This window comes from Balaenoptera musculus, chromosome 12 (genome assembly GCF_009873245.2).
Source record: "Balaenoptera musculus isolate JJ_BM4_2016_0621 chromosome 12, mBalMus1.pri.v3, whole genome shotgun sequence".
NCBI lineage: Eukaryota > Metazoa > Chordata > Mammalia > Artiodactyla > Balaenopteridae > Balaenoptera > Balaenoptera musculus.
Window position 1 is genome coordinate 80,162,722 of NC_045796.1, and position 14,660 is coordinate 80,177,381.

The 14,660-nt window shown below is 41.3% G+C and overlaps 1 protein-coding gene across 1 annotated transcript in view; it reads left to right on the forward strand.

The window, feature by feature from the left end:
* The first annotated feature begins 437 nt into the window (after positions 1-437).
* TMEM30A (transmembrane protein 30A) overlaps positions 438-14,660 on the forward strand; it is a 44,025-nt gene continuing 29,802 nt past the window's right edge. Inside the window, exon 1 of the mRNA XM_036871795.1 lies at positions 438-824. Within this exon, the coding sequence (XP_036727690.1) occupies positions 588-824 (237 nt within the window). The 5' untranslated portion in view covers positions 438-587. The remainder of the gene's footprint in view (positions 825-14,660) is intronic.

Here is a 14,660-nt window from a genome sequence, read left to right on the forward strand (position 1 = left end):
CGAGGTGAAACAAAAACCTGTCTGGCACCGGAGCCACCCGCTCCTGGGCTAACGGGTGTGGCCCGGGTCGGCCGGGTCTGACCCGCCACCCGGAACGGCCGTCGCCACGATCCCGAAGAAGCGGGCAGGTGCGTGCGAACCGAAGCTTCTGCGAGCGGAGCGGAGACGCGCCTGTGGCGCAATGGCCGAGGCCTCTTCGCCCCACCCACCCGGGGCCTCGCAGGCGACAACGCAGCTTCACGCTCTGGGGACAGAGGCCCTCACTTTGTCGTCACAGGGCCGATGATCAGGGGGCGTCCGCCTTCTCCCTCCCCCTTCTACCCTCCTCCCTCTTCCCCTCCCCTCGCCCCTCAGGCTTCTTCTCCCTCTTTCCTCTCTCCCTCCCTCTGGCGTCCCCAGCCGAGTCCCGCTTCCGGTCGGCGGCAGTCCCGCCTCTTCCGCCTTTACAGCCGAGGTGGCGGCGGAGGCGGAGGCGGAGGCGGAGGCGGCGGCGGCGGTGGCGGCGCCTGCGCGTCTTCTGTCAGGGTCAGCAGGCGGGTCACCTGGGCGGTCCACCTGCGCGTCGCGGAGCCGCGCCCTGGGGGTCGATGGCGATGAACTATAACGCGAAGGATGAAGTGGATGGTGGGCCCCCGTGTGCTCCTGGGGGCACCGCTAAGAACCGGAGGCCGGATAACACGGCCTTCAAACAGCAACGGCTGCCGGCTTGGCAGCCCATCCTTACCGCCGGCACGGTGCTCCCCACCTTCTTCATCATCGGCCTCATCTTCATCCCCATTGGCATCGGCATCTTCGTCACCTCCAACAACATCCGCGAGATCGAGGTGAGCGGACGGGAGGCAGCGGCGGTGGGAGTTGGCGCCGCCGGGGAGCGGGGTCCCCCCGCCGGCCCGACTCCTTCCTCGGGTCCCGGGGCTTGACAGGCGGGCCCCGCCCTCCCCTACCTTCTCTCTTCCTCAGTTTCCTCTTTCTCTTCCTACGGGTTTTCTGAATTTGCAGTTTTGCCCGCGCTTCCTCTCGCTGTTTACCGGGTTAGAGAGGGAATGAATGTTTAATGCAGAGTGTGGGTCGGGGGAAGAGCGCCCCTTTCCTGGGCGGTGTGTGTGGTTTTAACCTCCGACGGCGGTGGAAAAAAGAAACAAAGAAAAAGAGAAGTGGAAGGAAGTTCTGTGGAGATAAAACGCCAGGAGAGTTGACACGGCCAGAGAGAGTGTCATTACCTGTGTGGGGATTATCCCGGGACACGGAGATTAACACCTTGGCCATTGTTGGGGAAAAGGACCCAGAGTCATAGAGGCATTGATGATTTTTATGTCAAGAAGGTGTCATGTTACCAGATCACATATTAGGACGTGTGACCGAGGTGTGTACAGTACCTTTTGAGTTAATAGATGCTTTTAGTTATAGGGCATGAGGTAAAAGGTAACCTGAAACTTCAATTCCGGTTTTGCCTTTAGGCTACATTGATTAATAACCATGCCGTACATTCGCCCTAGTTTTTTTTTCCCCCAAACTAAAAAAAAAAAAAAGAAAAAAGAGTCAATGACCATAACACAGAGACTAATTTGTGAATTGTCTACTGAACATCTTACTTTTATAAGACGTGTTAGAGAAACTTGGGGAAGCATCTTGACTTTTGTCAGCGAAACAATCATAGTATCTTCATCCATCTGCAGTGGTGAACATAGGTTGATACAGAATGTAAATACTTTGTGTAGATGTCCAATATTAAACATCTGCTCGTCTACTTTTCTTGAATATCTGAGAAATATTTTTATCTGTTCGAAAGGCGGGGAGCTGGTACAGAGTTCTCTTGATTTCTTCTGTTCTATCAGATTGTGTCATTTTTTTCCCCTCTAATTTTATTAAATACTTAAAAATTATGCATGCTTTTTAATAGGGCTTTCAAAGCAATTTTATTTCAACTACAGGAATAGGCATACTTTCCAGTTTAATTCACAATGTTACCTGTAAAAGCAAAATCGTTATATTTTTTAATTGTACAGTGCTCATTTCTGTGTTAATAATAGTAATAAGAATTGTACAATATCTATAGCCTAGTTTTAAAATCTTTTACTAAAAACGCATTTTCAGTTTAATAACTAAAGAAAGTAACACAGTATGTTTCTTCAGCATAAAGTTTTGTTTTATCATTTTTATCTCCTAGTAGTCCTTCAAATGTAGTACTTCTTGTTCTCCCAGCTGTACAAGGACCACGCGTATCAGGATGTGAGCAAAGTGGTGTAATACAAGGACCGTGGGCTCTAGGCCCTCTAGTAAATTCCAGCTCAGCCACTAACTAGCTCAGTTTATTGGAAAACAGAATCTCTCTGAGCCTCAGTTTCCTCACCTGTAAAATCGGTAAATAATGCCCATCTTGTGAAACGTGAGAATTAGAAACAATATAGGTAATATTCCTGGCACTAAGTTTGTACAATAGTTACTATTATTGTGATGACCCCAAATCAGGAGATGAGAAATGGAGTCAGAGGGGTTGGTATTTGCTAGTAAGCGAGAAGAGTATTGTAAAGTTGAGACAGAAACCAAACCCAGATGTCTTGATTTTCAGTCTTAAGCTTCCACACTACACTAGGACCCTTACTGCAATGTTAGTAATTAAGTAGAAGAAAATTTAACGTTAGAAATTTCGTCATCTTATTTAAACTTCTTAGGATTTTTTTTTTTTTTTAAGATTTTTTTGATGTGGACCATTTTTAAAGTCTCCATTGAGTTTGTTACTATATTGCTTCTGTTTTCTGTTTTGATTTTTTGGCCATGAGGCATGTGGGATCTTAACTCCCCCACCAGGTATTGAACCCGCACCCCCTGCATAAGAAGGTGAAGTCTTAACCACTGGACTGCCAGGGAAGTCCTTGAAACTTCTTAGGATATTAAGATGAAAGTAGCAATAGTTTGGAATTTTATATGATGAGTATTTACTAAATTATCAGAACTCACCTTCTATAGATATTTACTATACTATGAAGATAAATGTTTACTTTCTTTAACACTTTCGGATTCTGAAATAAAGTTCTTCACACCAAGTAGTTGGTGAAATGGAAATTTCTTTAAAAAATTTTTTTTTTTAAATTAATTTTTATTGGAGTATAGTTGCTTTACAATGTTGTATTAGTTTCTGCTGTACAGCAAAGTGAATCAGCTATACGTATACATATATCCCCTCTTTTTTGGATTTCCTTCCCATTTAGGTCACCACAGAGCACTGAGTAGGAAATTTCTTAAATAGTTCTCATGTACATAGTTCTGATTTCAAGTTGCCTGAAGAGTCTTCTGCAGCTTGATCTAGTTAGAAGGGCACTAAAGTTAAGAGTCAAGGCATGAGAGTTGAAATCCCAACTTTTACTCCCTAGTTTGTGATCTTAGGCATATTTTTGAGTCTCAATTTTCATTTTACTTGAAGAGCCAAAAAATTCAGACTAGGTGGTCTCTAGGAGGCTGTTCAACTCTAATATTCTATGACTTCCGACTTTAATGCGATTTAAAGAAAAACGCTGCATATTCAAATTCTTTCACCTTTGGAACCAGAGGAAATGAAAATTAGGAATGATTAGGAATTTTGTACCAATGCTCTCATACAGTTATGCAAGTAGAATAAATTTTAAAAAATTTGTTGATTATGTGGAGAATTCGTTCAGAATTGGGTCTGGAGTTATTAGGAAAACCTAGGGAGCTTTCCCAAGACACACATGCTTGTTTCCGACTGCTGTCCACCCTTTGTCAGCCACTAGTTCAGTAATCAAATATGTTGAGGGTGATTAAAAGTAAATGTGTAGGGGGCTTCCCTGGTGGCGCAGTGGTTAAGAATCCGCCTGCCATTGCAGGGGACACGGATTCGAGCCCTGGTCTGGGAAGATCCCACATGCCGCGGAGCAACTGGGCCCGTGAGCCACAACTACTGAGCCTGCGCGTCTGGAGCCTGTGCTCCGCAACAAGAGAGGTGGCGACAGTGAGAGGCCCGCGCACCGCGATGAAGAGTGGCCCCCGCTCGCCACAACTGGAGAAAGCCCTCGCACAGAAACGAAGACCCAACACAGCCAAAAAGAAAGAAATAAATAAATTTATAAAAAAAAAAAAAAAAGTAAATGTGTAACGAGAAGTTCTTGGCAACATTCACTTCCATACTATAAGTTGCACACAGCTCTTTAGCCTACTGCCTCATTATTGAAAATTTTAAGAACTTGTATTGCTGTGTTATCAATACATCAAATTACTAGGCCAAAGGAGACTTGTCCAATCAGAATGCTTTTGTAATATAGCTTAAAGTGCTAAGATCAGAAATCCAGACTTTTTAGGTATAAAAATCAGAGGGTCTTCATCCTTTAACCAGAAATTTTATACAAAAAATTACTACTCTTGTAAAGCATGTTGGACTCTCCTAAAAAGGGAGTAAAAAAGGTATTTAAAAATTTTAATGCTTATATTTGGAAGGATATCTCCTCCCCCCCATTAGGTGTATATATCTTGTTTAGTTGGTTTGTAGATTTTCCATAATCTAATAAAGTTATTAGAAAACTAAAGTTGTTAATTTTATCATTCATAAGAAAATATTTTAAATATTTAATATCTCGTTAAGACTAAGACTTAATATCTTCATTTATTATTAGCAGCAAGGACTGAATATTTTCTGTAATTTGGCAATTGTAGGAGTCAGGCACGTCTTTCTAAAGGTAGTGTTTTTCTAGTTGAGGGCCCTTGTTGGTGAGGCAGAGATATTAATTGAATGGGGCTAACTTGAAACAGGTAGGAGGTATTCTTAATTTTTGCAATTTCACACATTTATCAGTGTGAAGTTATATAGTTGTAAATTTTTTTTTTAATTAATTAACTTATTTTTGGCTGCGTTGGGTCTTCGTTGCTGCGTGTGGGCTTTCTCTAGTTGCAGTGAGCGGGGGCTACTCTCTGTTGCGGCGCGGGGGCTTCTCTTGTTGCGGAGCATGGGCTCTAGGCACGCGGGCTCAGTAGTTGTGGCACGTGGGCTCAGTAGTTGTGGCTCGCGGGCTCTAGAGCGCAGGCTCAGTAGTTGTGGCGCATGGGCTTAGTTGCTCCGCGGCATGTGGGATCTTCCCGGACCAGGCCTCGAACCCGTGTCCCCCGCATTGGCAGGTGGATTCTTAACCACTGCGCCACCTATATAGGAAGTCTTATATAGCTGTAAATTAATGGTTAGCATCAGATGAGGACGTTATTCTGAGTGATATTCAGTATAAACTTAAAACTAAACATTTACTTCAAATTAATATTGCCCAAGTGTTCAACATACATTTTCGTCAAATTTTAGTGGATTAGGCACTAAAAATTAGGCAAGTGTAAAGATTTTAATAGTCAAATGAATTGCAGTTGCTTAGAAGTTGACTTAGAAGTTGACTCTTGGAAATTAAGAGGTTTGTGGTGGTAGTGTTATTATTTGTTCCTCATGTAACTTTAGTACTTAGGGCAAGGCACGACAAAGTAAATATGGCTAGCCAGACCATTTTTGTGAAGCCCAGGAACTGAGAATGGTTTTACAGATGAACATTTGCAACTCAGTTTGATGATAGGGAACACTGACTTTGAACTCCAATAATGAGAAATGTTACCCCCCGCAAAAGAATTTTATTCTTACTAGTAGACCTGTGTTACCAGAAAATTGTACACAATTGTTATTATATGTTGAACTTCGTCAATAAAAGTTTGTGCAAATTTGTTTTCTCTCTGTTATATAAGAACCTACAAATATCCTCTAGGTTTGCAAAGCCTAAAATATTTACTTTCTGGCTCCTTACAGAAAAGAATTTCCTACCCTTGACTTAGAGTTTTAAAGAGACATACTGGCAAATTTAGCAGTTGTTACAAAAATAGCAGTGTTTAACTTATACATTCTAATCCTCAATAATCTTTTCAAGGTAAGTGTAGTGATCACTGATAATTGCTTGTGTTCTACCTTCTTTGTACAAATAGATGTAGAATACCTTAGCTGAATTTACCATTAACCTTGGCACAGGTAATATCATTCTTCATTTCTTTGTCACAGTCAGATAAAGTTGAAGCAACTAAAGAAAATTGTTTTTGAAATTTTTACTTTAATTACCTTTTGTCTTCATTACAGCCTGTAGAAAGGACAAATAATTCTTTTTTATTTTGATCTTTTATTTTTTAATTTTTTTCTTTTAAAGATAAATTCTTTTTTTTTTTTTTAAACATCTTTATTGAAGTATAATTGCCTTACAATAGTGTGTTAGCTTCTGCTTTATAACAAAGTGAATCAGTTATACATATACAATATGTTCCCATTTCTCTTCCCTCTTGCATCTCCCTCCCTCCCACCCTCCCCATCCCACCCCTCTAGGTGGTCACAAAGCACCGAGCTGATCTCCCTGTGCTATGCGGCTGCTTCCCACTAGCTATCTATTTTACATTTGGTAGTGTATATATGTCCATGACACTCTCTTACCCTGTCACATCTCACCCCACCCCCTCCCCATATCCTCAAGTCCATTCTCTAGTAGGTCTGTGTCTTTATTCCCGTCTTGCCACTAGGTTCTTCATGGCCTTTTTTTTTTTTTTTTTCCTTAGATTCCGTATATATGTGTTAGCATACTGTATTTGTTTTTCTCTTTCTGACTTACTTCACTCTGTATGACAGACTCTAACTCCATCCACCTCATTACAAATACCTCCATTTCATTTCTTTTTATGGCTGAGTAATATTCCATTGTATATATGTGCCACATTAAAGATAAATTCTTTAGTGTGGAATCAGTTCAAAGGGGTACTTAAAAATGCCGTTTTTAATTTAATCTACTTAATACTTAAAATGACTTACCTTATTACTCAGCATTTTGTTGAGTGACCTGTTTAGGTATTATATTGATTTCCTTTAAGACAGATGTACATTCAAAAATGCAAGTTCTCCAGTTCTTATGCAGGGTAAAAATGGCATGTCCTTCAAATTCCTCCTTTCCCACCACATTAAATTCAGTCAGTTTCTTAAGAATGGGATGCATTTTTAGAATTACTAAGAAGAATTGCCAGTTTGATTTAGGAGAGCAATTACAATGGTAGCAGAACAAAGTTGAGAAATATGATAACTCTTAAACTAATCCATTCATCTCCATCTGTTGTTCTGCTTTGTCTCTGGCTCTTTGTGTTTTGAATTTAAGCTATTGGCAGGTCTCCAGTTTATCATTATATTCTGCACTGTGCCTTGTATGCTTTTGACATTTAACAGGCATTAATTTTTAAAAATAAGGGAACTGTAGTTCCTCTACCACCTGGTAGCCTCTTTCTTTCTAGGATAAGTTATGAACTATTATCTTTAGTATAAGCTTTTTTTCCCTACCTTTATTAGGGTTACAATTGACAAAAATTGTATATATTTACAGTGTTCATTGTGATGGCTTGATATATGTATATACTGTGAAACAATCGCCATAATAAAGCTAATTAACATGTCCATCACTTCCCATGGTTACTCTCTTATTAAAAAGACAAGCGATAACAAGTGTTGGTGAGGGTGTAGAGAACAGGGAGCTCTTGTGCGATGTAAATTCGTGCAGCCATTATGGACAAGAGTATGGAGGTTGCTCAAAAAGTTAAAATATAGAACTCCCATAAGATCTAGCACTTCCACTAGGTATGCATTTAAAGGAAATCACATCAGTATCTCGAGGAGCTATCTGCACTCCCACGTGCACAAACTTTGTTTTTATACCCAAATGGATTTTATTACAATCTGGACGTTACGCCAGGCTGCCCTTGAATTTTAGCTCATGAAGGATATAGCGGTCTTTTGATGGTAAAAATTCACAGACTGAGTTAAATTTATCAAGAGTTTTAATCAACATTGAGCATTTTCTGTATGTAAAGTGCTGCTCTGGGCATAGTGGGCGACAGAAGAAAGTTTGTGGACAGGGCCTCTTTTTTTTTTTTCCTCCTCCCTCAAACAGAGAACCCTTCTGAAGGTACCTGAACCTGGAATCTACTGGGAGGGAGATGAAACATACATATTAAAGGAAAAACCAAGCATTGCTAGATGAGTGGCACAGGCAGAAAGAATATGCCTTACTAGTCCAAAAGAAGACAAGATTACATCTGTCTCTAATAACCATGGAAGACCTTCTGGTGGAAGTGGGCTTTGAGCTGGAACTTGAAGGATAAATAGCACTTCTAAAGAGGAGGTTGGATGCATTCCAAGAAAGGAGATTTATATGAACAAAATTGTAGTGGCAGGAAATCAAAAGGTGTCTAGAGAAAGTAGGAGTAAGGGTAAATAAGCTGGTGCCAGGTTGTGGATAGACCGGGTATTTGATAATGATGAAACCGTCTAACTTAGATTGGGACTTGAACCCACGCGCCGGAACGCGGACCCAGCCAAAACCCAGACTGAGACTTGAACCCACGGTCTTTTAACTGAGATCACACACCTGGTCTTAGGACTTGGGAGCGGGCTGGGGAGAAACACACTCCACAGACAGAGCATGGGCCATCTCGTAAGGCGAGAGAGGCACCAAGGATGTGGGGTTGTCAGTTTTTATAGGGGTGGGTAATTTCATAGGCTAATGAGTCGGAGGAATATTCCAGCTATTTTGGGGAGGGAGTGGGAATTTCTAGGAATGGGGCCACTGCCCACTTTTTGACCTTTATGGTCGGCCTTGGAACTGTCCTGGCGCCTGTGGGTGTGTCATTTAGCTTGCTGATGTGTAACAGTGAGTGTATACTGAGGCTCAAGGTCTAGTGGAAGTCGACTTGTCCGCCGTCTTGGATCTATTTGGTTTTAAGTAAGTTTATGTCGCGTCCTTGGGCTATGTCATTCTTTTAAAGGTTGTGCCCTGCCTCCTTCCCTCCTGTTTCAATGAGATGGTGGTGTCCACTGTAGAACGGTTGCAGTGAAGCGCAGTTAGATTTAGGATGTATTATGGAAGTAGAGCTAATAGAATTTTCTCATGTAGTGGATGTGTCGGGTGTGAGAGAAATTGTAGAATCAAAGATAACTCTAAGATATTTTGGCCTGCATTGGAAGGATGGAATTGTAATTTTGAAACCAAGCAAGGGCTTGTGTGCCTGGTTGCAGAAAGACAAACTCTGACAGCAAGCATTTGCAGCAAAGTGTAGGGGTTTATTTGCAGGGTGCCATGCAAGGGCATGGGAGACAAGCCTCAGATCCACTCCAACTCGGTCTTTGGGTTAGGGATGTTTTAAAGGGGCAGAATGGTTTTGGGAATCAGGATATCTTTGGTTTACAGTTCTCCGGCCAGGTGGTCCATGGCTCGGGGGTCTGTAGGCTCATCTTGCCCTGGAGAAACAGCCTGAGTTTGTGCGTTAATGATGATATCTACAACAAAAATTTTAGTACATTAAGGATGTTATCACAACAGCAATCTTAGTCATCTGACTCTGGATGATTCGTGTTCACTTAGCACAGAATTGAGGTCCGGGGGGACAAAAAAGGGAATAAAGCTTTGGAGAGACAGATTAATCATAAACTCAGTAAGGAACACGGTTTTAGGGAAACTCGGCTTCAATTTATCAAGATGGGGAAGACTGTAGAAAAAGTTTTAGTGTGATAGTAGGGGGTTGGGGTGTGAGAAGCTGAGTAAAGAGTTCTGTTTTTAACTTGTTACGATGAGATGCCTTTTAAACATCCAAGTTGGAAATAATGAGTAGACAATTGAATATATGAGGCTAGAGTTTAGGGGGAAGGTTGAGACTGGGTTTAAGCACTGAGGACTCATCAGCGTAGATGATATACAAAGACATAAGATGGAATGAAGTCAAAAGAGTGATTATAGGTCAAAAAAAGTGAGAACATCCAAAGAAAGCCTGGAGTCACTCCAGTGTTCATAGAAGTTGGGGAGATGAGGAGGAACTAGCAAAGGAGACTGAAAAGGAGCAGTCAGTGAGGTAGGTGAAAAACAAGGGAAGTGTGATATTCTGGAAAGCAGTTTCAAGTAGAGTGTGTGAGTAAGCATGCCCAGCGCTGATAGCTGCCGTAAGTGGAGGGCTGAGAGCTGGCTTTGGGGTTCACACCATGACAGGAGCGGCCTCGCAGTGCATGACGCCACCGTCCACACGGGTCTTCAAGCCGGCAACTCTGGGAGGCTACCTAAACTTACCATCCCATCTCTAGGCGTTAAGTTCTATGGGTTTTACTTTCTCTATATTTTCAAAATCTTTTTTCCCATTACCACTGCCTTTTTCTCAGTTTATATTCTTAACATTTCTCATCTGGATTATTGCAGTAGCATTCTTTTTTTTTTCTTTTTTCTTTTTGCGTTCTAGTCTGGCATTTTCTTTAGTCTTTCTGCATGTTGCTGCCAGAGTGATCTTTTAAGCAGCCTGATCTGAATATCTCATTCTCTTGCTTAAAATTTCTTGTGTGTCTCCCTGTAGCATTCAGGATAATGTTCAAAACCCTTAATGTGGAATGTAACTTTCTTCATGATAGGCTACTTTCTGTTTCTCCGGCCTCATCTCCTACCACTCCCCTGCCCTTTGCTCTAACCATAGCAAACTGCTGTAGTTTATGGAATGTGGCATGCTGCTAGATCTACCTGAAATGTCCTTCCTTTTCTTGTTCTACCACGGTTTTCAAATTACGTTCCTGTCAACACTATGGAAAGTCTTCCCTGATTTCTCCCCTTTCCATTTTCAAGGAAAATGATATATATAATACTACAAGATCAAACATGTATAACTATGGTATCCATCCATATCTGAAGGCAAACAAATTTGCATATTGAGCAGTAAAAATTCAGCAAACAAGTTTTTTGGCAAATGCTGCAAGCAGAAGAGGACTGATGATGATTTTAAAACTGGCAGATTTTTTTGGTGCTTATTTTAGAAGGAGGTTCTGTTGTGTACCTATTAGTTCTGAAAAGCTGGAAACCATAGACCAACCTCCAGTTACATGGATTTGTAGTTTAATTTCTAAATTAATTAAAATGTAAAAACGATTATGTGACATTTAATAACATTGTGCATCACTATGCTGAGTAAGTTGGCTATTGTTCTAAGCTCTCAGGTCTCACATTATATACCATTATATTTAACTTGAAAAAGTTTTTAGAAAACGATAGAATGTACTTTTTCTTCTCCCTTTTAAAAAACTGGCATGAAGTCTCAAAGCTTGATTTGTACTGGAAGAAGTGAGAGTCAAATTCAAGGATACTAAGCATATTGCTAAGGAAGAATTGACAGAACTTGGGTGCTAATTCCCAAGATGATGCCAAGATTTTGAGCTTGGATGCTTGGGACAATGGTGGTACCATTTATAGGCATCAAAAGACCACAGTTGGGTGTGAGATGATGGGGTTCAGTGAATCATCACCGTTGGTTTCTTTTTTTTAAGTAAAGTTTTCAGTGAAGTGTAACGCCCCCCCCCCGCCCCCTGCCCCAAATTAATAAATCACATATGTCTGACTTAGTTTTGGAAAGATCACCGTAGATTTGAAATAGAGAGAGATGGTAAGAGTTTCAAGTGGGAAGGAAGAAATTCAACCAAATGAACACATCTAGGGATATAAAAATGGGACTGGGGGGTGAAAATAAGACCAGTGATGATTTAGAGAGGAGAGTATAATGTATGAAATATGATATGAGGTAGCATGAGGTTATTGTCAGAAAGTAGCACTGGAGACAAAGATAAAAGCCACTAATGTTTGAACATCAGTTACATGACTATACAAAAACAATGTTTTATATAGAAAAGACCATGTATTTCCTTAAAATAAAAGCCCTGCTTTACTCATATTAACTGCTTATCTGTTCCTTTGATCTACCCTGTTACATAGATTGCAGCATAATTAGCAAAGCCCTTTTCATAGGTTCTGTCCTAGGCAGTTTTTATAACTTGATACTTTTGTAAGAGTTTTAAGGGGTAAACTAAAACTTCGGGTTGGAATTTACTTTTTCGTTTGTAGAAGTGCATTAAATGCCAGATATAAAAACTTTGTGTATGAAAATTTATATTATAAAATTCTATTTCAGATTCTAAAAGTTAAGATGGTGCTAGAATGACATCTACCTATCATAACAAAGTTGTTGTTTTTGATCTGTATTTTAGGTGAAAACTCTGAAGATTTGGTAGTACTCTTTAAAACATCAGCATATTCATGAACAGTGCCAATTTTATTTTTAAAATATAACGTCTTTTAAATTGACTTCCATATTTCTAAATTACTGTATGGTGCATGTTATTCAGGATTAATGGGAGGCAGCAGTGCAGTCTAATGGAAAGAACAGCAACTTTGGAGCTAGACAGATATGATTTTGTCACTGTCATGGATTGAATTGTGTCCCAGTGAAAGATGTGCTGAAATCTTAACTCCTAGTACCTGTGAATGTGACTTTATTTGGAAATAGAGTCATTGCAAATGTAATCAAGATGAGGTTATTCGGGTGGGCTCCTATCCAGTATGACTGGTGTCCCTATAAGAAGAGACAGGCACAGAGGGAAGAAGATGTGAAGACAGAGACATAGGGAGAATTGTGTAACAGCAGAGACAGAGGTGGTGTGATGCAGCTGCAAACCAAGGAATGCCGGCTGCTGCCAGAAGCTAGCAGGAAGCAAGGACGGTTTTCTTGGTTTGCAGTCTCAGAGGGAGAAGAGCCCTGCTGACACCTTGAATTCAGACTTCTAGCCTCCAGAACTGTGAGAGAAGAAATTTCTCTTGTTCTAAGACACCCAGTTTGTGGTATTTTGTTTCACCAGCCCTAGGAAACTAATAATTGTCACATACTAGCTGATTGGCTTTGGGCAGTCATTTAACCTCTGAATCTCAATCTCTCTGTAAAAGATTAAAATAGTTCTGGTATGGAATAGACATTTGGGAAATAATAGCTAGTTTTTCTATTGCTATTCTTTCTTCAAAGATAGTTTACATTTGTATATCACCTAATTCATTCATTTATCATTACCACCTGTGAGCATGAGACTTACTGATTGAATTAGAAGTAAACATCTTTTCTGTGGCTCCCACTCAGATTCTTTAACCTGCAGAAACATGCAGCAGATTTCATGTGACCCATAGAATTTCATTAGGATATAAAGGATTGAGCATGTTCTATCGCTATCAGTTTAGAACTAAGCTTTTGATTTTTTAAAAACTAATCTTCAAAAATAAAAGAGTGACTGAATTAAAAAAAATTCCACTCTTAACTTTTAACAGGCTCTAAATCATTTAAGTTATGTGTCGACTGAAGAAAAACCCATAACCTAAAAGCTGGGAGTTAAGTTTTGTTTGGAGATCTTACTGAGGACTGCAGTCCAGGACACAGCCTCTCGGCTCTGAGAAACGGCTCCGAGGAGGTACGGGAAGAGTCAGGATGTGCAGGAGTCTCTGCTGGACTAACCACAAAGAACAGGCAGCCAAAGTTCACGATTTTAGTGCTTTTCTGTGTATGGGAAGATGCAAGAGTCTGGGCTCACTGAAATTATACCTTACACGTGCATCTTAACTATCTCGGGCCAGTATCTAAAACACAGAATGCTTCCTGTTTTTTTTCCATCCTGAATCTTCCCTCAGGGTGCACCGTTGGTGGGCAGCTGCGGTGGCTCATGGCTTGACCCTTGTAGAGCTGGGATGGGGGCCACATTCCCTGTCCACATGTGCATGTTTATTTCTTTCCTCCACCCCCTTTATCTGATGAGCTTTTTTTTTTTTTTAAATTAATTAATTAATTTAGTTTTGGCTGTGTTGGGCCTTCGTTTCTGTGCGAGGGCTTCCTCTAGTTGCGGTGAGCGGGGGCCACTCTTCATCGTGGTGCGCGGGCCTCTCACTGTCGCGGCCTCTCTTGTTGCGGAGCCCAGGCTCCAGAGGTGCAGGCTCAGTAGTTGTGGCTCACGGGCCTAGTTGCTCCGCGGCATGTGGGATCTTCCCAGACCAGGGCTCGAACCCGTGTCCCCTGCATTGGCAGGCAGATTCTCAACCACTGCGCCACCAGGGAAGCCCTGATGAGCATTTTTGAAGGGAAGTTTTCTTATTGATGTATTACCAATTTAATAAAAAAGAAACATTTTAAATACTTTTTAAAATGTTCCCTACGCCACAACATCCTGCTGTCTTTTTGTGCCTCTTTTACTTTTCCTCTCACTCTCTCCATCAATGCCCACCTTCTTTCCTACTCAGGCCTGGCTTATGCAAATTACCTTGTCTACAGTCATAGTAATCTCTGGAAAATTCAGTGCTGTCCCTCATGTTTGAGCTTTGAGTAGGAAGCAGTGTAACTTGCATTACTTCCTCTGAGGCAAGAACGTGGACCATGGCTCAGCCTTTACAGCCTTTTCTTTTTGCCTAAGATCTCTGAGTAACAAAGCAGGGAAGTTGGCTGCTGTTGTGCCACACCAGTGGCATCAGTGTGATTTATAAAACTAAAGAATCTGCTCTAGGCACCTAGGGCAAGGTTACGGTCTTGACAGTCCTATCCCCTAGCTCCTCTGCCTTGCCTGATGGTACTAAACGAGCTTCCTTGTTGCTGCTGAGGTTACTGCGCCTCGTGTGTGCAGCAGTGCTGGTGGAGGGTGCCATCTCCTGAAGCTTCTGATACCGTCATTTCTAAGAGTTCTAGAACAGTACTGGGATGGCCTTTTCCACGGCTCTATCCCCATTTTGTCACCTGGACTGCAAAGCCACACTTTTCTAGCTTATAGTGGCTCGTCACAA